Below are 25379 nucleotides of genomic sequence, written 5' to 3' on the forward strand. Positions count from 1 at the left end.
TTAACTTTTGGCATGCTTTATGGAATTGTCCCCTTTGCTCTGGCTCATGCAGTGAGTGAGGAATATGGGGAAACACAGTCAGGGTTTCCACTTCGGCATCTGCGGACTCAAAAAAAAAAAACTGCTACCAAAAATTAGACTTTTGCACTTAGCAATACTGTAGTGCTCCAGGTCAGTGAAGTTTCTCTAACACAGCTCTTACCAGCCAAATTCCGCCAGCCAATCCCAGCTATTAGCAAGATTGAACGTGGCCACAACACATTAAATGTTGAGTGAAGCTTGTAAACGTCTTTATAACTTTAATTCCAACAATAAATTATACTTTTGTTTCCTATTATAGTATAATCTATGTGTTGATCAAATAAGGAGGAAATGGATCTGGTAGCAACAGCCCTGATCCTCTTAGCGCTGCCACCTCTCAGGCCTGGGCAGGCACAGACACACTGCTGACTTAGGATTCATTGTTTTCATAAGAGTCATCTTCGTGCACGTCACTCAGGAAAAATTTCATATGGCTTTTGCTATAATCTTCCAAACACAGGTCAGACTGTACAGCTCATCACAAGATGCTGGCTATGCTGACCTGAGCTATTACTCGTCCAGTAACTTGTTCCAGATCTTGCAGACAGGTACTGAAAGCGCCTACAGCTTCACGCTGCACTTCACCACATTCTTGAAGCCGTGCAAACCCTGAGGGGCCCTTTTACTAAGCAGCAGTAAGCCCACCATGAGCTTGCCATGCGTCAATCCGGAACTACTGCTGGGCTGCCATAGAAGCCTGGTGGGTAGTTCCCACCCCTAGCATGCGCCATTTTCCAGCGCTACAAACATACGTCCTATCATTGTAGCGTGGAACTTAACTAGCTGCAAAGGACTAAAATAAAAATCAACATATGCATCCAGCTCCTCTTATATAAGCACGCAACTGTGGAATGCACTCCCAAACATCATGAAAACAATGCACGACCTAACAAACTTCCGGAAATCATTAAAAACCAACCTGTTCAAAAAGGCATACCAGAATGATCCAACCTAAACACCTGAACCCTGCAACATAATCGAAACTCATACCAGAACTGGACAAAACTTAACTCTTACTCCTTGAATACTTCATTTACTCTGTCACTAATGAACTTTAATGCAAGACCACTTTGTATTTCTCTTACCAGAATTGGCGATCGCCATCACGGTACTATGTAAGCCACATTGAGCCTGCAAATAGGTGGGAAAATGTGGGATACAAATGCAAAAAATAATAATAATAACTAGCGGTGATCGGGCAGCGCCGTGTGCTGCCCAGTTACTGGCCGGGTCACCACAGGAGCCCTTACCGCCATCTCAATGGATGGCGGTAAGGGCTCCACACTGAAATGGCCATGTGGAAGTGGTTCACTTACTGCATGGCCATTTCTTTTCCCAAAAATGGATAGCCGTCTACCCGCTACGGTAAAAGGGGGCCTCAGCGCACGTCAAAAACTCACACTAGCACAGGCCCCCTTTTTCCGCAGGGACCCCTAAATTATCTAAATGTTTAACGGCCAGACTGAACATCACCACGAGCTGAGTAAATACTCATGACCAAAAGCGTAGCCAGGTTGAGGGCGCCGGGGGAGCGGAGAGGGGACTGCCACCTGTGCATATTTTAAACACAACGGATCACGTGAAAAATAGACGCCGTCACCGTCAGAAGTCGGCGACCCACCTAGCTACGCCTCTGGTCATAACCCTTGCAGTACCTTCTCATACATCTTTGCTCAGCTCTTTAGGAAAAGGTTTACTGAGCTGAAATGTCCAAGCTGCCTTTCTAATGGATATTTTGTTTCATATTTTAGAACTGACTCATTTTCTTTCTGCAAAGTGCAAATTGCATTTATGAAAAAGTGATGCACAAATAAACAAAATATTTTCTCTTTGATTCGGGGGTGTGGTGTTCCCATGCAACCCTTATGCTACTCCGACCCTAGTAGAGTGTAGTTCACTCCCACACCACCTCCCAGAAGGGGGCTGACAGGGTACAAACAGAAGCACTTCCCTGGATTTCCACAAAAGACCATTTTTTTTAGTGTGAAACTTTTTTTTCTCTCCTTTTGAGTGTGTACTTCAGTGCTACACACCTACTACACTCAAAAGAAGTAGGCATAATGTTCACTCTTAGGGGTCCTTTTACTAAGGTGCACTGAAAAATGGCTTGCGGTAGTGTAGGTGCGGATTTTAGGCATACGCTGATCCATTTTTCAGCGTGCCTGTAAAAAGGGGCTTTTTTAACCTTTTTGCTGAAAGTAGACGTGTGGCAAAATCAAAATTGCCATGCGTCATTCTGGGTCTAAGACCTTACCACCAGCCATTGACCCAACGGTAAACTCTCACACAGTAACCATGCGGTAATGACCTACATGCATCAAGTGCCACTTGGTGCGCGTCCAATACATGTGTTGGATGCACGTATCGGATGCGTGCCAAAACTGAAATTACCGCAAGAGCCACGAAGTAGCCGTGTGGTAACTCCATTTTGGCATGCATTGGGCAATGTGTAGACGCTTACGCGGCTTAGTAAAAGGGCCCCTTAGGGGGTTGTTTACTAAAGCTTAGCTCGAGTTATCTGCAGCAGGGCCCATTTTATTCCTATGGGCCGTGCTGCAGATAACTCGAGCTGTTTTAGTAAACAACCCCCTTAATTTGTTAAGGGGAGGGGAGACAAGTCTCATTGTCACGGGGATATGATTATCTTAATCAGAACCCAATAATCCTTGTGACCAGTATAATCATCGACAACCCCCCTCCCCCCAGATGAATATTTATGTGAATATTGCTGATTAAGATAATCATATCCCCGTGACAGTATGAGACTTTTTTCCCCTCTTAACAAATAGTGAACATTACGTCTACTTCTTTTGAGTTAAGTTGATTGCTCGTTTGCTAGTAGACTTCAGTCGTGCCGTATTTGATTTAAGTGTACACACCTACTAGAAGCATTCTAGCTTTAGCAAAGTTTTTATCTTGGAGGAAATATCTCATTAGAGGTTTCATTTTTCTGCAACACGCCCTTCTGGAGAATTGCAGATCTCTCTCCCTCAGTTGTAAATCATTTTACCAGTCCAAGACTGTTAACTTCAAAGAGGTAAAGTTTTTTTTTTTTTTTGTAAACCTGGCTGTTTCCTCGGGCTTCAAACTCAGTTGAAATTAGGATTGGGGCAAGGCACAATTAGCTCTCATTGTAATCTACCTGGGGCTCTCTCTCCTATTTCAAATTCCCTTTGGAATTTAACTTACTCCAGCCACTAGGTGTCGCTCTGCACAATGGCCATAACTTCATCCCTCTGGGGGGGGGGGGGGGGGGGGGGGGGGGGCTGTGAATGCTACATTCACTGCACTCCCAACCCTGGCTGACTTAGTCTAGGCCTTGTCTTCTGCCACCAGACCAGCCTCAGCAACAAACACTATTTAAAAAAAATCCGGACAGTGCATAGATGTATATATTACAAAACATAATTGTATGGGTTTTACTCAGTCGATACACAATTACCACTGCACACATACCAGAAACCTGACATTCTGAATAAAGCAGGATATTCTCTGTACTTATTATTATAACTCCAAAACAGAAACGCTGTGTTTTTCCATGTGTTATTCATCTTGGCCACTCTCAGATGTTATTCTTGAAACCTCTATGGACGTTTTACACACAAGCCATCTTTCAAAATTTAACAGAGGCCATAATAAAACTACAGCACTGTCACACGGCAGTTAATCATTCTGCTGGCATGCTGTTCGTCCACAAAAGTAACCTAGATCTTTGCACTGCATCATCGGAGGAGTCTAATGCTGGGTTATGACACTTTGCCTAGCAGACAAAAGCTACAATTCCATGTTGCCCCAAGAGAAAAGCATAGCATGATGGGAAATGCTGAGCTCATGGGTAGCCGATCACTTTCACCTGCAGAAACTGCATTGTTTAGGATAATGATTCCTCTCACTTCTGTCTTGAGCCACCTACACACAATATCATGGATCTAACCAGTTTATGATAAAATTATGCATATTCCCTTCTTGAGAATCCCCATAGTTCAATAGAGTGAAACTATTTTTAGATTTCTGCCTAGTTCTAGGGAAAGAGAGAGATGATGAAATGTAGCGATATGACAAGACACAGTGCTTTATTACAATATGCACTGGATTCCAAATAAAGAAATAGCACTTGTAAAGGACGAGAAAGTAAACTGTGATTGGACCTCCCTACATTAAGTTAACCTAGATTAGAAGTGCATTTTATCCATGGCAACCTCTTTGTGTCTAGAACAAGTCCACCCCCCCCCCCCCCCTCATTCTTCTGTTTTGTCTTTCTTGTTCTTATTGATTGTTTTATTTTTATATAACGTGCTTTTAGTATTGTTATCCACTGTGGGCTTGACTACAGAATAGTGAGTTATAAAATGTCTTAAATATATAAATGTCCAAGTGAGGGATGTGCTGAAACCTGCACATTTTTCCAGTCCCATTAATACCTTCTGCAAATGCAGAAAGAACCCTGAAGTTCCTTTTACAGGATGCCACCTGTTCATTTTGTACAAATGGTTTGTATTATTAGAATGTTTGGTAATTTTTCATTTAAGGCTGTGCATTTTTAGTGTGTTTTTATAATACATTCAGTGTAATGTACCACCAACTGCAAAATAAAAACATCACTGACACAATTAGCAATAAATGGTATCAAATTCCCATAATACACAGTGCCTGAACTGAAGCTATTTAAATATATCCTACCTTGCAGGCTCATAAGTTCTTTTTCTTTTGTTACCTGATCTAATGCCCATATGAATAATCTTTGCTGCCTAGGCCTTTTAATGTAAGAATTGTTAATTTTAAACATTAGGTTACATTGGAGCAATTTGGCAGTGTCTTTCCAATCAGTAGTGTAGTTTCTGAAATACTATAGGCTGATAGTAATACTACATTTTCCTTGCCAAGGTTTTTTAGGAGCTATGCCTAGACGATGACAGGGCGAGATGAAAGACTAGTTATTTTTCCAGCTCCAGCCTCCAAGAATGACACTCTTCCTTCCATTTTACAGCCACTATCCACCTTGGCATATGATACAGACACAGGGGAGAGAAGAGAATTGTTGGGGATGGATGGAGGGGACTGGAGAGAAGAGAATTGCTGGGTATGGATGGAGGGGAGAGGAGAGTTGCTGGACATGGGTGGATGGAGGGGAGGGAAGAGGAGAGAGGAAGGTTGCTGGACATGGGTGGATGGAGGGGAGGGCAGGGGAGAGGAGGGTTGCTGGACATGGATGGAGGGAAGGGCGGGAGAGAGGAGGAGGGTTGCTGGACATGGATGGAGGGAAGGGCAGGAGAGAGGAGGGTTGCTGGACATGGATGGAGGAGAGGGAAGGGAGAGAGAAGAAATGCTGTACATGGATGGAGGGGATGGAAGAGTGAGGAAGGAGATGAGATGAGGGAAAAGGAAGAGAGGAGAAAAACTGCACATGGATGAAGAAAATAGGCAGAAGCTGGATCCACTGGACAGTCAAGTCTGCGGAGGACCCAGCTTTTACTTACGGATATAGAGCAAGAAATGAAGAAGAAAGGCGGAAAGTAAAGAAATAAATGGAAAGGAAGCCCTGGAAACGGAGTTAAGAGGACAGATAGCAGCAGAATCGGATACTGGGCCAGCATGATCAGAAAAACAAAGTCACCAGACAACAAAGGTAGAAAAAAAATCATTTTATTTTCATTATAGTGTTTGGAATATGTCCACTTTGAGAATCAGGTGCTCAACATTAAAAGTTTATATTTATTTACTTATTTATAGCATTTTATCCCACATTAAACATGAATTAGATTGGAACCTGGGATCATTTAATGTTTTTTTTCCCTGGAGAGAGTAATGCATTGCCTCCCCTCCCCCAGGCTCTCTCCCCGGGTATAGCCAGCTCTGCAATTTTGAGGGGAGGTGGACGGGGAGGGGGGGCACAGAGGTGGACCGGGGAGAGAGCCTGTTGTTAAACATTTACCAGCACACCACTGTCTAGTGCTCACCCATCCAACCTGTTGGCCCACCCAAAAATTGACTTCTGGCTACGCCACTGATCCACGATGAATATGTATGAGTTAGATTTGCATTCAGATGAGGCAGTGTATGCAAATTTATCTCATGCATATTCATTGTGAATATCCTGAAAACCCCTTGGGAATGGCTGGGTTAGGTCCTCGGAATGACTGAGCACTTTACTCTCACCCTGTTATCTGATAAACTAGAACATCAATGTGCATATTAATCTGTATTAAAGAGGCATTTCGTTACAAAGACTACACATTTGAAATGCTTTGTATGCTGTCTGGAGTTTTCACATTACCACCGTGACCTATAAACGTAACGAATAAATAAATAAAAAGAAAAATTGAGCTCTTCAAATAAAAGGTATTGCCAGCTTGACTAGGAGTTTGGCGTTCACTAAAAACCTTGTGCTCCTTCCGCAGTGGTTCTCAAAGTTCAGGGACTTGTGGGCTCCGGCAGTGACATCTTGCAGGTTCCAGCGAGGGTCAGAGAGTTTGACAAATTAGCCTGGAAATTTCTGAGATAACCTTTTTGAGTAACAGATTCTTTTCTTTCGTGGAGGATGTACAGTACAGAGCGGTGGATTATGAGTTACTGGTATTCCAGTGTCTCTTTAATGCCATTTGTCAGTATCTGAGTGTGAGTCTTCGACCCCTTCGTTTGTTTTTCACTGGCAGTGGGAGCTGATTTGTGTAGTGTTTACTTTGCTTGAATATATTCCATTTATAGGAGCAGTTACAGTACTTCACCTCAGACCAACGGAATATAAGTTGTCAAAGTCTTTAAAAACTTTTTTTTGTAATAAGCTTTATTTAGGAACGTCAGCACAAGTGGTACAAAACACCCCATTACAAATGAACAACAATAGCCATGAATACAATACAACAATGGCAGGATACACACACAGGAGAAAATATAAAGGACAACAGTAACTAAGAGTAAGGTGATAACCCGATAAGGGATATAACCAGAAGTGCCCCCGTTAATGGGTCAACAAGTTCCCCTCCGTCCAAAGCATTTTTTTAGTGAGTGTATGCATGCGTGAAGATTGCATACTGCTTGGTGAGTGTGTGTGTGTCTGTGTCTGTGTTAAAAAAGTGTCTCAAACTGTCCTGAATCAGCAAATAAAATAGATTTTGCAATTTAGTGAAAAGCAATATTTACACTCCTAAAAGATAGTTGCTCCCCACTGGTTTCTCAGTTTCTGGAGGGAGACTTTGGCCATTCCTGGGTTTTGAACTCGCATCCTAGTGCATTCTGGTATTTGCACTTTGCTTCATTTCTTTGCAATCAGCACTATAGGAACCAAAATCCACCATGAAAGGTGAGTCCCATGTTCCTCCTGAAGAGGAGAAGTTGGAGTCTTAAAGGTTTGTTGGTTTCCCTTTGGTAGTATGAGAATTAAGGATCTCTTGAAGGACACACAGGATAGTGAAGTATCTGGAATCCAGTGGCAATTTCCTGTATTCTACCATCTTCTCCTACTTGTGTTCACATGCACACTTTGTGGCAATTGGCTAATTCCTTATCAGTAACACATGCTCACAGCATGCAAAAACCATGTAGCATACAAGTAATATTATAAAACACTTGGTGTCCTTCTATCTGACAGGAACAACTCCTTCTTGGAGGGTCCTCAGTCTTTCTTCACCATCAAGGTTATATCCATGTATATCTGCCATATATGGGCCACATAGCTTCAGTTCCTTCTGTCACCTTGACATGTAACATGTACTTTCCATTTCCTGAGAAAGCACTGTAACTTACAACCAGCTGCAGGAATAAACTAAAAATATGCTGAAGACAGCAAGGCTAGGAAAGCTGAGGGCTAGCAGGGCCATATTACAGGCCTAGTACCATATTACAGATCTTGCATAGGAAGGAATATACAGATTTTACCGAAAGGAAGATTATCTTCTATATAAATAAAATCCCAGTTGAAACGTTCTGAAGCTCACTCTGTGGCACTGTGGCAGTGAAGCACTGAAGTCCTCTACTCTTCGTAGGCTACACTATGAGCAGCACTCACCCTCACTCATAGAGCCGCCCTCAGCCACGCCCCATCTGCACATAAAACGCAACCTCAACGTTCTAAGCTTTGTGGCTTCAGGGTTCGTAAGTTCGAAGCTCTGTAACCACTTTTACGAATCATGTTTCTGTGCCCCGCCCTCACGTCAAAACGTTATGACGTCGAGGGCGGGGCAATGACAGTCACCCAATCACATCGCTCACCCTATGTCTCATCACATCACTCACCCATTGCAAGGTAGGAAGCACAGCTCACCCTATGTCTCATTGCATCGGTCACCCATTGGTAGGAAGTGCACGATCCAGCCTTCCAAACGCCCCCCCCCAAAAAACATCGCCGAAACTAGCCCCTACACCCACCCCAGGTAGGCACCGGTACCACCCTGCACCCCCCCCCCCCAAAACAAACAACGAAGCAGGCAGGGGGAGGAGTAGGGTTACCATTTTGTGTCCTCTGAAAAAGAGGACACATGCCACGCCCCCTGGTCCGCCCCATCACGCCCCCCTGCCCCGCCCTGCCCCTTTTGGATCCTTGTTCCGCCCCCTATTCCCCTCCCCCGTCACATAGTCCCCTCCCCTGCCCCCATCACCTACCCCCCGCACCCCCCTGTCACATACTCCCCCCCGTCACATACCCCTCCCCTCACTTACTATCTAGCCCTGGTGGTCTACCACCTCATTTTGAACTAAAGGTTCACATTATGACATTATGAGACCTTTTCCCCTCTCACTGAATGAGCAGTTTGGAGTGGTACATATAACTGCTTTTGAACTGGACTATGTTGGCACATTTAGACTGGACAGAACTTATGCATGAAGGAGCCCCTATAGACAGCCCCTCCAAATATGACACCATTAGTACTAATGATGAAACCTATCCTTCCTCTTTGTACATCTGTATGCTGCACAAGCGACCATGTCTGAAAATATAAGTGAGATTAAATAAAAATGCTACCAACAATAAAGAACGACAACAACGAGGATGCAGCAGCTCATAGGTTTGCTTTCTTTGTTTTGAGTGTACCAGATGATGGCTGCGCGAGGAAGAGGAAACAGAGGCTAACCTAAGTGACTTCAACGTTTTGACGTCATGCCATCTCCAGTTTTTTTCTTCAGTCCCTTTGGTTTTCATTGCCGCGTGGACGCACCCACTTACGCTGGACGGCATGATGACATCTAATTTTTTTAAACCCGCGAGCGCCTTTTTTTTTTTTCTTATTTTGTTCCCTGATGCTGGATTCAGAGAGCCTGTAAGTTGTTACAACAATGTGCTTTACATTTGGTCGTTTTGTATAGCTTCATATGGTACTCGGGTGAATGAGGAGGCTGTTCCTACTTGCTCGCTAGGATCGGGGATTGATTTTCCGCCTTCCTCGTTCGAGCTTCGAGGAGATGACATGTCCGGTCCCATAGCAGTCGGAAGTGCAGTGCTGGTAACGGAGCGCAAGAACAGGGGAAGGAGTATGGCGTATCCCGACCCGTTTTTCATAGTAAATGAAGAGCGGAGTCGGCGGACCCTCTCGGCAACGGCCGCGTTACAGGATCGCAGTAGGTAGGGTTACCATTCGTCCCGACGAAACCCGGACAAATCGGGGAAATGCGGAAATCCGCCCGGACTCCCCACGGCGCCCTCAAAAAGAGGACATGTCCGGGGAAATCCGGACGAATGGTAACCCTAGGGAGGAGTATGTTTCCCTACTCCTCCTTCCCCCTGCCTCGGACTCGCACAACACTGCTGCCACCCTCCCGAAAACAAGAAAACCCCCCCCCCCCAATCCTCGGCGCGTCACCAGACCAACCCCTCCCACCAGATCGACACACATGTCGCTCACCACCCACACACGTTACTCCCTCCCTTCCAGTTCAAAGCCCCTCACGCCCCTCCCACGAGTTCAACACTACCCCCTCCCTCCGATTTGAACACCCCCCCTCCACCTTACTGAACCCTCGACCCCCCCTGCTGCGACCCTCTGTTCACTTTCCCTGCACAGCCATCATCCCCGTCTACTGAAAAGAAAGCAAGGAAAACCTAACGCTAAAACCAATCACTTCAGTTTCCGTTTCCCTTTCCCTGCGCAGCCGTCATCCCCGTCTACTCAAAACAAAGCAACCAAACATACGAGCAGCTGCATGTACATTCTTCTTTATTGTTGGTACCATTTTTGTTTAATCTCGCTTATATTTTCTACCATGCCAACTTCTACAGCATACAGAGGTACACAGAGAAGCCATAAAAATGGGATCACTATACTAATTTGTTCAAACACTAAAACCTATCAGGTCAGTCTCACTTTCCCTTCCCCGTGCAGCCGTCACCCCCCTCTACTCAAAACAAAGCTAGCAAACCTAGGAGCAGCTGCATCTACATTTTCCTTTATTGTTGGTACCATTTCTTTTTATCTCGCTTACATTTTCAAACATGACTGCTTCTACAGCATACGGCTGTACACAGAGAAGGCATAAAAATGTGATCACTACTAATTTGTTTTAAATCTTCATCTGTGGTCACTTGGAATGCCTGGTTACAGGGACACCCTACCACCTATTATATTGCTGCACAATACATATTTTTTTCTTCTGCTAATGGACCACTACAACTTACACAAACAAAAGGGGTGCGACCCGATATGACATTAGGGGAGGAGGGGGGAGGAAGGAGGGGACGAGGCAGGGGGGAGGAAGGACTGGCGGGTAAGGGGTCCTGAACCTACACTCCCAGGAAAACCTTGCTAGCGCCCATTTCATATCCACCAGAAACGGGCCTTTTTTACTAGTATCAAATAAATTTGACTATTCCTCGGTTGCCTGAAGAATTATCTCAACGGTATGTGCTGGATGCAGTGTACTCAGATTTCAGCAAAGCTTTTGATACATGTGCTGTCTGGTTACTGCCAGGGTAACACGGGAGCCCTTACTGCCACCTCAATGGCTGGCATTAAGTGCTCCCCCCCCCCCCCCTAGAAATGGCCACATGGCAAGTGCGAACACTGCTCAGCCATTTCATTTTTGGTTATTTTCACCTGCTGCGGTAAAAGGGGCCCTGGTTTGTGACAAAAATGGCCGCTGCGGGTAGTGGAGGCCTTTAGATAAATGGGCCCCTTAATGTGCTGAAGTCTTTATAAAATTTAAATATACCCACCACAAAAGTGTTAGTAAATCTTCCAAAATTATTCTTCCTGAGCATCTGTGTTATATACAATGCGGTTAATGTGCACTAATTATAAAGTAGTTTTTCTGTGTTAACTACATGGACAGATGCTGTGAAGGCCCCCAGCAGTTAACACAGAGGTTTTGCAGTTACTGCATGCATTTTGGACAATTGCCATGTAATTGGACAATTACTTTAACAAAAGATTCTCAAAGAATGTTATTACAACATCGACCGCTAATACTTTTATTCTACTCACTGGAATGTCTTTTGGGTTATTTACTATTAATATTAAATTCTGTCATACACATATTAAGAGACTTACTAACCTTAAGTTAATGTAGGCTGTGCACATTAATGCTGTTTCATATTTTACAATATATTTTCTGTCTCTGAGAAAGTGACTGAATGCTAAGAAATAATCACTGGAAATTCCCTCCCACCCCAGTACTGGTTGGATGAGATGACAATCTTCTCACTTTCACTTTCTATAATGTTTACAAATACACATCAAAAATTTATTCCAGTCCAGTGAATTCTTCTCTGGGGTCACGCACCTGGGATTAGGGATGTGCATTCATTTGAAATAGCATGGCAAATGTCTTTTTTAGGCCAAAATGACAGGAAAAAACAAACATTTTGTGTCAGAAGTAGTTCACGTTCTTTAGAAAGAAAGCACACTGCTTATGAGCTGTGCACATTCTTTCTGAAGAGTGTCCACTGTTTACAACAACAAAACAAAATTAACATTTTGGGGCTGCACATCCCTACTGGGGATTAATAGCTGAACATTCTGTTTGATGAACAAATATGAGTTGAGCAATGCCACTGAAACTAAACCTCCAGTGACAACCTGTTTATAAATATCAGATTTGGCCTTTGAAGTTCAAAACTATACATCTACTGGTCCCCCCCCCCCCCCCCCAAAACACACACACACAAACGTCATTCTACCATCTACATTACAGCAAACAGTTGTGGTTACCATGTTAGATTAATTTGAGTGTACAGAAATGAGATTCAATAAGCAAGTTATAAGTGCAACACCTCTACAGTGACACCTACAGGCAAAGACAGAGTTCATCAATAACTGAGGGGGTCTTTTACTAAAGATTAGCTTGAGTTACCTGCAGCAGGGTCCATTTTATTCCTATGGGTCTTGCTGCAGATAACTCAAGCTAATCTTTAGTAAAAGACCCCCTTAATGACATAGAAGCTCTCTCAAACTCCCTCCCCCCATACACACACCTGCCTTCCACAGCTGTTTCTGCTTCTGAAGGCAATGAAATATTTATCAGCCATTTTACTCCAGTCAGTCCCAAAGGCAAATGGCAACAAGGGAACAGATCTGGAAACTTTCCAGACTGCTGCAGAATTGACCATGAAAATCATAGTATAGACATTAGACCCCAGCCAAAAAGAGTACTACTTTCTGAACCCAGTCACCACAGTGAAGGGGTGAAATAAAACCCATTGCTCTGCCTTAAAATGCCCTGAGCACGTAAATAACGCAGCTTTTTATATGATAGAACACAAACTATGACAGCAAAGAAGGATCATAAAACCCATCTAGTCATCCCCTTTTCCTTCCTGTTTGCAGTAACACAGACCCATTTTGCTTTTATTTCTTCTCAGTTAAGAACCTTCTGTGGTGTAAAATGCGAAGACATGGAATGGCTCAGGTATACTGTCACGCAGAAGGTTCCTAGTTTGATCCTCAAGCTAGATTCTTCAGGAGCATCATTCACAGACCCCAGGAGGAGGAAGTCATTGCTTAAGAGTGACACCTAGTGGCCAGAATCTGGCCCATGGTTGCCAGGATCTAGAAGGAATGCTGGTGCATGGTCTCCTGCTCAGGACTACCACTACAATGATCAGACTAGACATCTTAGGGGAGGAGTTATGAAATTTGGGACAATATCTCCCATTAGTTGTGAATGAATGCTCATGGTTCTGGATCCCACTATTCCTTCATCTCCACTGGTTAGGATACCAATTCGTTATCGCATATTTTTTCAAGATTCTCTGCTTAACCTAGGTTCCCCTTCCTATCTGGCCTTCATGACATTACCTTACACATCTTCCTGAACCCTATGATCAGTGGATTCACATCGTCTTGTTCTACCAAGTACCAGACAGGCCCACTTTGAGTCTACTAGACACACGTTTTTTTATTTTTTTTTAGCCCCTAAGTTATGGAATGATCTCCTTTGTCATATTCACTCTGAACAATGCTTCAGGAAGTTCAAAACAGCCCCTAAAACACATTTATTTTTGCAAAGCTTTTGGAGATCAGACTGGAGAGTCCTGTGTCTGACCACCTGCCTCTGACCCCACAACAGTTTGAGAGTGGTTGCACTTAATAGCATTCTTTTTAATCATTTTATGATTTTATATCATTTGTTCACCACGTTGACCTGCTCATTAGATAAGATAGTATATCATATCAGTACCAAGGGAAATAACAGCAAACCTGTGCAGTCAATCACATGTTCAAAAGTCCAGTCAAATGTTTGCCAACCCTTTGCATCCCATTTTCTGACCCCCCCCCCCCCCCCCCCCCCTGGGTGAAAGACAACCATTTGTTCTGTGAACTGATGAGCCCTGATGATAACTCACAATTGCTAGGTCCCCTTTACTTTCCTTGGGATGCAAAAATTATTAATATTTTAGATTTAAGCCCCATTTTGACTCTTCTAGGGTTCAAAACTTCATATTTTAAAATTAGATCTGGCAGTTTTCTCTTGTTCCTTGAAGCTTCCACCTCAGTCGGAATCAGGGCTGAGATCCTGGTGCTGTGAACTTCATCAGCAACAACACAGGGTGTTTTCCCTCTGTTTTTGGCCCTCTCAATTTACTTTGTTCCAGTGACTGGAAGCCATATACCAGTGAATCTACTGGAACCCTGCAACTGTGAGTTCTAAATCGAGCCACTAGGTGTCACCAGTGCACAATGAGCATTACTCTCCTTTTCCCGGAGACTGTCTGTGGCATCACCCAACTCCTAGCCAACCTGGGTCCTGTAGTTGTAGTGTGTGTTGTATGTGTATTAGGTTCTTATATAAAGCTGGGGAGGAAAGGCGTAAGCCAGGAATAGAACTCAGCGCCCAGCCGAGAAGTTTATGTGGGTAGATAGCGAGGCACAATTTAATAGACACCATGATAGCTCGAGAAAATAATACTTAATGCATCAGTGCTATTTGATCAATACTTGTCATGGCAATAATGGTACCCAGACTCTACTTCATATCTGGTTCACTTTTATTTAGACTCCCATTGTAGTAGCATTACTGCAAGGAGCTAATTTGTGTTTTAAACTATGCAATGTTCAGGCAACAATGAAGCCAATATCAGGTGGACATAAGAGGTTTTTGTTTAACGGGATGTGTAAACACGACACACCCTTCACGGAAGAGTGCTCACACTATTTCCCTAAATTAATTCCAACAGCAAGAAACTCCAGCAGGCTGTCTTCACCCCAGAAATACTGCAACAATATTTTACACAGATCAGTGTGTAAGAGCTGCCTTAAAAAAAATAACACCATGATTCGATATTATATTAATACAGCTAAGAACAGCAGGTTGATTAATCCTTAAGGGGTCTTTTTACAAAGATGCACTAAAAAGTCGCCTGCATTACTTTTAGTGCTTGATTTGCCCGTGTGCTCAGGCTCTCTCTTAGCGCATCTGCCAAAAAGCCAAAATTCTATTTACCAATCAATATCCTAGACACAGCAATTCAAATTTATAAAAATAATTGACACTCATAAGTTCAATCAACCGATTGAATTTATGAATGTCAATAATCTTTATAAATTTGAATTGCTGTGACTAGGATATTGAGTCCAGCATTAACAACTCGCCCTAAGAGGAAACTCTATTTACGGCATTAATGGCCAGGCGCCAAGTTCCAAATTAGCGCCTGGCTATTTACCGCGTAAGCCTTTACTGTCTCCTATTTACTTAGCAGTAAGGGCTCACGCATTAACCCTGTGGTAATCAGGCAGCATGCGGCAATGTGGCCTCGCTGTCGATTACCGTCGGGAATGCCCCCCGTGGTAGAAAATAATTTTCTAGAGTGGGAAACTGCGTACGCCAACTTTGGAACTACCACTGGGCTTCTGCGCTACCCCAGTGGTAGGGCTGATTTGGTCCATGCTAACTGCGCGGTAGCTTTACCGCGCCTTTTGAAAAAGGGCCTTTAAGTTAGAGAGGCCTCTTGGTGAAACCATATTAAAATTTCAGTATTAACTAATAAAGGGAAACCTTCAAACAAAGTACAAACCCTTAACCAAGCCCTAAGGTACTCCCTGTTGTTCAATCAATACAACTTTGATTGAACAACAGGGAGTAGTTAGGGCTTGGAAACCATTTTATTAAAGTCAAATAATATGGGGTTTGATACAACTGTTCACAGAAGGACAACAAAGAATCACATAGAAGAGCCAACTTTTCAAAATTATTAGGGGTGCTAAAAGCAGTAGAAATTAATTACCCCTCCCTGACACAGTCATTCAGACTGCACAATTTTGGAGGTGCTCTAAAGCTGGCACCTATGCGTTCAACCATGATATTTTTAAAATCTAAATCCCCCTATTTCTTTCAGTTCCAGTCTTTTATGCAACCAATTACTTAAAAATCAATACAGAACTTAAGAGGTTGTATTTACTCCTACAGTCCTTGAATGAATTAAAACACCATCATTTCAAGTCCATTATTGGTCTGAACGGTGCTGCACTTGTAATTCAGGAATGGATCGTAAACTTCAGCCGAGTTAGATTCAAACAAAAAAAGAGAGACAGAGATAGAGGATTTTTTTTCTTGTACTTGAACTATTGACATATTTCAGGCGCATGGCCAGTTGAAAACTGACTCCAACGAAGTCCCCTCCAACCCCGCGTCCTCCCTTCCCTGTCCTGAGGTCACTAAACTCACATCAATGGATTCCCCAATGGACTTAAAAGGATCTGATTTCAGTTTTTCTTTCCAGAAGAACACAGTGGGAGAAAATTCTCCCTAAATTAGACCCTTATTTCATTACTTATAAGTTTAAAGACCTCCCTACACTACATCCTCCACAAACAATCAGTTTTCTCCCTGGATCTTGGCGACCACTAGACTTGCAGACAATTACCAGTTGCAGCCTTCACTGTGATTTATAACCCAGGGGACTGAGCTACTGTAAAGTTTCGGAGCCTGGAAAGTCTATGCATGGTACCCTGCCATTTCCCTTCCACATCGCAGGCGATCGCTCCTGCCAGCAACACGGTTTTCAGCACAAAATCCCCGACAACGTGTTCACAGTCCCTGCTGCCACGAAAGAATCAAAGGAGTCCAGCCAAAGAGCGCTCCACCTTGCATTCACTTACCCTTGAGATGGTGAGGGGGGTGCTGAAGTCCTTGCCCCCCACCAGCCTGAAACCCCAGGGGGAAGGTCCGTTGAGAGTGACCGCCTGCGGCATGCTGCTGCTGCTTTCCGTCCGCCTGAGCCGGAGCTCTCACTGCGCGCACTGTCCGCGCTCCCTTTGCGCCCTCCCTCTAACGCGTTCCCGCTCCTGCGAGTCCTCCTCAGCCTCACTTCAGAGCCTCCCAGAGGGGGCGGAGCCCGGCTGGAGCCAAGAGGCTCAGACTCGCCACCAGGCTCCGCCCCTCCTCTGAAGCTGGAGCCTGGAAGTAGTTTTCTTGGCAGAGCGCAAAGCGAACGAAAAGCCCTAAAAGGAAGGGATCGAGCCAGGTGAAGATGAGAAACGTATCTGCTGAGGGGTGGTGGAGGAAGAAAGGGAGGCTGCATGATCACAGGCCAGCAACAGACCAGATGCTGCTGAGGAAAACGAGGATCTTTAAAGAGAGACAGGGAAACAGGCAACAAAAGCCCCCTCCTCTTCCCCACTGCCAGAGCCAGACAAGGATAATCCCGGAGGGCAAACTCCACTGCAAGAGCAGAGAAGAAAAACGTTCCCTTGTAACTATAGAAAGGAGAAAGAGGACATTGGTACAGGTTCTGATTGCAATCTAGGGTAAAGTGTTAGACCACTTTTAAAGGTAATAAATAGAAATAAAACAAAAAAAGATGATACTTTTTGTATTGGACTAAGGGGTCCTTTTACTAAGGACTTTGAACGGACTTTGTTTGGCATTTTCCTGCTTTGTAAATAGGAGAGTTGGGCACATTCAAACTCAACCGAAAAGGAAATAAATAAATAATGTGCAGATTTGAGGTTACCATAAGGAATTGCAGTATCTTTGCCCATCTCCAAAAGAAATTGATGTGGGAGTAATTTGCTAGCTGCACAATCCGCCAGATTCTGTATAGGTCACCCAATTCGGCATGCAATTGTGGACGCAGATCACAGAAACTAATTAGGGGGTCTTTTACTAAAGGTGCGCTAAATGCTGAGATGCCCATAGGAATATAGGGCTAAATTCTATATATGGTGCCTTGATCCCTGCCCGGAAATCAAAGCGTATTCTATAATCGACAGTTTAATTTAGATGTACGTTATAGAATACACCGAGTATTTCTCTGCATGACTAAATTTCATCACGGTCAATTACACCAGTTAAAGCCTGCTGTAAATCCCAATGTGTAAATTAGGCACGCAGCGGGTGTATTCTAGAACAACACACATAGATTTTAGAAACGCCCATAACCATGCCCACATTTCAAGTATGCAACTATAGAATTTACACACACCACGTTACAGAATACTCTTAGCAAGTTGTGCATATAAATGTTAAATAATGCCAATTAGTGCTGATAATTACTTGTTGACATCCAATTAACAACACTGATCAGCTAATCAATTAAGTTATGCGCATTGTTATAGAATATGTTTCAATTCCTGCGTGAAAATTAAGGTGCCATATATAGAATCCCAGTGATAATGGGCATCTCAGCATTTAGCACCAGCTGATTTTTTTCGTGAGCTAAAAACGCTAGCTCACCTTAGTAAAAGACCCCCTTAGTCAATTAGGTGATAACTATCAATTTTTACGCTTAACTGCCTTCAGTTGGGCACAAACATTTACACCAGCCTTTGGCAGGTGTAAATGCTCGCACCCAAAGTTAGGCGCAAACCTCCGGATTCTGTATATGGCGCATGGCTAATCTACGTGCATGCCTTAATTGCTTTACATGCCACTTAGTGTTGATAATTGGCCGATAACGAGCAATTAGCAACATTAATAAGTCTTAATAGGAATTTGCATGTGTGCTTTGCTAGGTGTATTCTGCAAAGTGCTGTGCATAAATTCTGACGTGCACAGTCACGGGCAGATGGTGGGCGTGCCAGGCCTATCAATCACATTTACGTGCGTTGTTACAGAATTTGTAGCAGTGCACGTCGATGTAGGTGCAGGCATTTACACCAGCTTTTCGCTGGCGTAAATGGGATGCACCTAGATTTAGGCATGTGCGCCCGGCCCAGGCGCGTTCCATATATCACGCCTGAATTTAGGTATGTCTAATAGAATACGCCCAGATTCTAGGCGCTGTCTATACAATCTAGCCCAAAATGCGTGCTAAGCTAGTGTTCTGTGAAGGTCATTCTGTGCAGAGCTTAGGGCTAGATTCTGTAAATGCTGCCCTAAGAAAGGGGTCGAAATGATTCACGCTAGCTTAGTATTCTGCTAGTCTGCAGAGTTGCATTACTACATGGTAAACTAAGCAGAGGTAAAAGGCCAACTTATACCGCAGCTTAATAAATCTACAAATAATCATCTAGAATTCTGAAGAAACCTAAAAACTCACCTGTTCAAGAAGGCGTATCTGACATAAACACCAAATAATGAAATATGCCATTTTAATCAGGAAACGGACAGTTTTCAACCCCGACGCATGATCACACCCTAATATTTTGTCTGAATCACCCCAACCTATTTACCGATACTTCTTTACTGTATTTGTTCACACCAGAGTCCGTAACCACCGCTCCGGAACTATGTAAGCCACTTTGAGCCTACTAATAAGTGAGAAAAGGCGGGATAGAAATGTAACAAATCAATAAAATAAATAATTTCCCCCATAAATGGACTGTATTTGAAGACTTCACATGGCATTGTTGATGGGATAGTAGTGAACTAGCTGAGCTAGAATGATTACTGTTTTGTCTTCATGAGCAATGCTCGTAATTCATAAACTTACAGATTTCTTCCATGTGTGTCAAACAGCCTTAACACTATTTTAGGAAAAAAATTTCTGAGAATGGCAATTTTATAATAAAGACCTTCCCTTCAATGCCTTGGCTCAAAAGTAATAAACAGAGACAGATGTTAGACACAGGCATTTTTGTTACTGGAGGTTTGCCATTTTTTAATGGTTAATCACATGAAAAATTTGTTCTATATACACTTCACCATCCCTGAAACCTACTCTACATTATTTCAACATTTTTGCTCATCAGTCTTACAATGAAAAATAAAATTGCTTCTATTTAGAGACAAGTAGAGTTTACTATCAGACTCTCATTGCACGACAATCAGAACATATAAACTATCGAACTAGTATATTAATATTACTATTACTGTGTATGAATGGGGAGCAGCCGTATACGTGAGATTTGATATGACACAGACACATCTTGGCTAGAGACCTGTCATGAAATTCTGCTTCAAAAGATGGTGCCATTGCTTTAAATTCAGTTTAAAATGTTACAAGAACCTTTTTTTTTTTTTAAACAAATAAATGTATGTGATGTGTCTATCAAAGATCTTCTGTTCTGAAGTATGTCCCCCACTGCCTACAAGTGACAGGAGGAGGTTCCTGTCAGAAATCTAAGCACATGAAATGAAGAGGCTAAACTTCCTGTCCATTCAGCACTATACAATAAGTATATTGTGGAGTGAAACCTGTATTTTAAGTGGAATTTCAAGCCAGTTAACGAGAAAATAACTAGGTTGAGCAGCTTCCCACGGATGTGTAGAGCTTTGGCTTTTTTTCCCTGTGATATGGATGTTTTTCATTTTGGGAATATAACCCTATCTCTCCTGTAATCACAGTTCTTATCAGGTAGTGGCTAGAGGAATGCCCTTTCCCTGGGAGGCCCCCATAGGGTGTCTAAAGACTGCCAAGGAGGGAGCCAGCAGCTCCCAGTGCATGCCAACACCCAGTCTATGTTGTCTATCTAACAATTACTTCTGCTGTAGGTCTAAGCAAAAAATTCTAAATTCTGTGGAAAATTTTTCAAAATTCTGTGCAAAAAATTTACAAATTCCGTAAGTTTCTTTAAACAATATTTTTGCACCCACAGCCATCCACCTTTGCTCCAGGCCCCCCCCTGCACGCACACTTCCGCTATCTTACAGCCCCCTCTCCCTGTACAGAAGCCATCCATATTTATTTTTTCCAGCCCTCCCTCCCTGCACTTACACTTCATCCACCTTACAGCCTCCCTCCTCCCTTCCTGTACACAGATACCATTCATCTTTTTCCAGTCCCCCCAACCCCCACACTCACTGGTCCAGTGTGGGAGGAGCTGCAGAGGTGTACATTGGGAGTACCTCTTAGGGTAGGAAAGAACCCCACTCTTTCCTGCCTGTTGCTACTGCTCTGGCCCATGTCCGCTTCTTCAAAATGGCCACCGAGACTTCCTGTGTCAGTCTCATGAGATTGCTGCTTGAAGTCTCGGTGGTCATTTTGAAGAAGTGGTGGTACCAGCAAGAGCAGCAGCAGTGGCCAGGAAAGAGTAGGGTACTTTCCTGCCCTCAAAGGGGCCGCTAGACCACCAAGGCATGTTAAGGTAGGCAGGGCCGGTCTTAGCAATTGCGGAGTCCTGTGCAGACCAGTTCAGTGGGTCCGCCTGCACCCACCCGTGTCTGCCACCATAAGCCATAATTTATCAGTTCAAAAGGAGGTTTAGAACTCTTGGAACTCCACCTCACCCCATATCTTGATATGCATCCACCCCGTTTCAGTAGAGAGCAGCAGACAGCGGCAGAAATTTTCATATCCCGTCAGCTGCTGAGCCCACAGCCTCATTGTTGCTCCATTCCGCCCTTGTGGAAGCAGGAAGTGACATCAAAAGGGGGCGGGATGCAGCAACGAGGAAGCTCTGGGCTCGGCAGCTGACGGGATATGACGCTGCCTGATGCTGTCTACTGAAATGTGGATGCACATTAAGGTACGGAGCGGGGAGGTGTTCTGAGACAGGAAGACAGATGTGCCAGAGATGTGGGGCCCCTAGAAGCGCAGGGCCCTGTACGACCGCCCCTGTCACCCCTGCCTAAGACCGGTGCTGAATGTAGGCCCAGGGAAGGCTCACCAAGACTTGGGGGAGATGAGGCAGCCAGCCGGCTTTTGCTGTAGACCCTGTTCCCACGGTACTGTACTGCACTATGAGAATGGGGACTGCAATAACATTTCTGCGTGAAAAAGATAAATTCTGCGTGACTGGGAAATTCTGTACAAATTCTGCACTGTGTAGTCATCCAGAATTCTAGCAGGAGTAAACAATGTATTTTAGTTCTCTAGCGATGACAATGAAAGTCAGATGACCTTTAGATCAATTTAAGGAGAATGCTCCAATATTGCCTACACTAACATTATTACTGGCTCATATATGCTATGTATATTGAGTATGTTCAATAAGATATTCCACCCATAAAGATCCCCTTACGGTGAAGGATCTTTTTCACTGTATTTTTAGAGATGAATAAAGGTTACTGTGCGTCTTCATCGATTTCCAGCTCCAAACCTCCAGATATGATACAGATGTTTAAAAAACATGAAAGGTATCACTATACAAACAAAGCTTTTCCAGAGACAGGAAAGCAGTAGAACTAGAGGACATGATTTGGAATTACAGGGTGGAAGACTGAAGAGTAACATCAGGAAGTACTTTTTCATGGAAAGGGAAATGGATGCCTGGAATTCCCTCCCCGGGAAGGTGGTAGGGATGAAAACATTGATGGAATTTTAAAAATACCTGTGAAACACAATGGAAATCTAAACAAAACGTAGTGGCAACTCCAGTAGTTGGGACATAAGACCAGTGTTGGGCAGACTTCTATGGTCTGAGTCCCAAATTTAGCAGGATAGGGCAGGATTCTGCAGTCTGATTCTTAATTATGGAAAAAACAGATGTGGATGGACTGGAGTGGACTTCAATGGCAACTTCATTAGTTGGGAAGTAAGGACAATGCTGGGCAGACCTTTATGGTTTGTGACTCGATCAAGAACAAGTATTTATTTACCGCCTTTTTGAAGGAATTCACTCAGGACGGTCAAGCAATTACAGCAGTAAAAATATTCAAATAACAATACAAAGTATGGCATAGTATACAATGTCAACATAATACATAATAAAACATTTTAGTAGACAGTGTAGGGTATAAGCAAAGATGGAACATATAGATAGGTAAGAGAGTAAGAAGAGTTAGAAAGTAAGGTGACTAATTTAAAGAAAGTTGCATGTGAGGTCAGAGAAATGCTGTGAGTGTCTCAGAGCATAAGTACATAAGTAATGCCATACTGGGAAAGACCAAAGACCCATCAAGCCCAGCATCCTGTTTCCAACTGTGGCCAATCCAGGTCACAAATACCTGGCAAGATCCCAAAAAAGTACAAAACATGTTATACTGCTTATCCCAGAAATAGTGGATTTTCCCCGTCCATTTAATAATGGTCTATGGACTTTTCCTTTAGGAAGCCGTCCAAACCTTTTTTAAAAACCGCTAAGCTAACCGTCTTTACCATATTCTCTGGCAACGAATTCCAGATTATGTGGCAGGTGCAGCTCTGGTCACTTTATTGGGCAGTCTGGATGGACCTTGTTTGTCTTTATCTGCTGTCATATACTGTGTTACTATGTTACTCTTTCTTTCTGCTGCTCTTCTTCCGGAAAACAGCCTCTGAGTTCCATATGCACCCCAGAAGATCATGAAGCACAGGAAAGAAAGTTAACAAAAAAAAATATTAATTTCCCACTCTGTGCCCTGCTTGGCTCTTTCTGCCCTAAAATACGTCTACTGTGGTCAATGTGTTAAGGCTGCATGCACACCCAACATGCGCCAAAACAGAGTTACCGCCCAGCTACCGTGTGGCTCTTGCGATAATTTCATTTTTGGCACATGTCCGATATGCGTGGCTGAAAAATAAATTTTATTTTCAGCCGCGTGTAACAGATGTGCCCCAAGTGGCATTTGGCATGCGTAGGTCATTACCACCCAGTTACCGTGAGACTTTACCACTAGGTCAATGGCTGGCAGTAAGGTCTCAGGCCCAAAATTTACATGCGGCAATTTTGATTTTGCCGCATGTTCATTTTTGGCAAAAATTTTTAAAAAAGCATTTTTTACAGGTGCGCTGAAAAATGATTCTGTGCGCGCCCAAAACCCGTGCCTACACTACCACAAGCCATTTTTCAGTGCACCTTAGTAAAAGGACCCCTAAAACATTAAGACTGAGTATGCCTTCATTCCCAGTCAGATTTTCAGGATATTCCTAATGAATATGCATTAGAAATTTGCATATAGTGGAAAGAGTAGGTATACAAATCTCCTTCAGGACTGAAGATGAAGACCAAGCGAGTAGATAACGAAGGCTTGACTAGTGAAAGCTCTACTGAAGAAATGGCCATTTCACTTGTGAGCCTCTTCCTTTGTTTATGATATGGTATTACTACTACTACTATTTAGCATTTCTATAGCGCTACAAGGCGTACGCAGCGCTGCACAATCATAGAAGAAAGACAGTCTCTGCTCAAAGAGCTTACAATCTAATAGACAAAAAATAAAGTAAGCAAATCAATTAATGTGTACAGGAAGGAGGAGAGGAGGGTAGGTGGAGGCGAGTGGTTACAAGTGGTTACGAGTCAAAAGCAATGTTAAAGAGGTGGGCTTTCAGTCTAGATTTAAAGGTGGCCAAGGATGGGGCAAGACGTAGGGGCTCAGGAAGTTTATTCCAGGTGTATGGTGGGTTGATTTTCTTGAAAAGATATTTTTTTGTTCACTGTTACATTCTTTACTTAATGTTATGCTTTCTCAGGCTGGCTTTGATCCCTAATAACAGCAAGAGGGTCAGCCACCCAGGGCACAAACCATTTTGGGTTGGAAAAATGACTGACAGGCAAACAGCAGATGAGAAGCCAGTTAAAGTGCAGCTCTGCAGACTGGGGGTGGAGGAGCTGGGGAGAAAGTAAAAAAGGACCTGGAATCTCAGTGGAGAGGACGGAGTGAGAGAGGAGTAAGGGCAGAGGACACAGATATGCTCGTCTACCTCAGCACTAGAATGCCTAGTACCAACTCTAAAACTACCCATTAGAGAAGTAAATATTTTCCTCCATGAATTCCAGAGATTAAATTCTCTAGTACGTCAAGTTCACACAGAAGTAAGGCCGGTGGGAAATATATGCCGTGGACCTGGTGCAGACATCCTGAACCAATTGTGCACAAAACCTGAAACATTTTCATTTCTGTCCTTAAATTAATCCTTTTGGTTGGCTTAAGCCCAAACAAAAGCCCTGGAATACAGTTCATGGCAGGTTTGCTAGAAATTATTCAAGAGTGAAGCTATGTAGGCCGCTTGCCAGTTAGCCTATCAAGACACAATACATGCTGAGATGTGATTACATGATTTAAGTTTTCTTTGAACCTCTTCAGGTGTTTGGAATCATCACTACATGTTTTACAAAGTGATCAATCATATCCTAGAGCAGTGATGCTCTAACAAGGGGATGAAATGAATGTGGGGGAGTGGAAGCACCAGATGGTTGGTGTAATTTTAATTGAAATATTTTCTATAGCAATTTTTTTTTAACCCAGCAGTTTCTTTTTCTCCTTTGGGCTTCTAGGCCTAGGATCTGACACCAAGAAACTACTCAGGGATTAACCCCCCCCCCCCCCCCCCCCCCCCCCCCCCAATTTTATGTATTTATATATGTTTAGTCAAGTTAAGGTACGGATGGTATTTGCTTGACTATACAGTGATACCTCGGTTTTCGTCGATAATCCGTCCGAAAACAATCTGCTAAATCCGAAACCGACAAAAACCGAGGCAATTATTTCCATATGAATCAACACTGGAAAGCAATGGAATTGTTTGGCTAGATGCGCAGGGTGATGCTCACACAACGAGAAGCAACGCCACACTGAGCAAGAGAACGCGTGGGTCGCCCTTTGTTTCCGCAAAATTAGTAGTGAGGTCACGT

The 25379-nt window shown here is 43.4% G+C and overlaps 1 protein-coding gene across 1 annotated transcript in view; it reads right to left on the minus strand.

Moving 5' to 3' along the window:
* The window catches only part of PDLIM4 (PDZ and LIM domain 4), a 122295-nt gene extending 105484 nt beyond the window's left edge, over positions 1–16811 (minus strand). The window contains exon 1 of the mRNA XM_030211541.1: positions 16605–16811. Within this exon, the coding sequence (XP_030067401.1) occupies positions 16605–16697 (93 nt within the window). The 5' untranslated portion in view covers positions 16698–16811. The remainder of the gene's footprint in view (positions 1–16604) is intronic.
* Between the last annotated feature and the right edge of the window lie 8568 nt (positions 16812–25379).

Source organism: Microcaecilia unicolor, chromosome 8, assembly GCF_901765095.1.
Source record: "Microcaecilia unicolor chromosome 8, aMicUni1.1, whole genome shotgun sequence".
Lineage (NCBI taxonomy): Eukaryota > Metazoa > Chordata > Amphibia > Gymnophiona > Siphonopidae > Microcaecilia > Microcaecilia unicolor.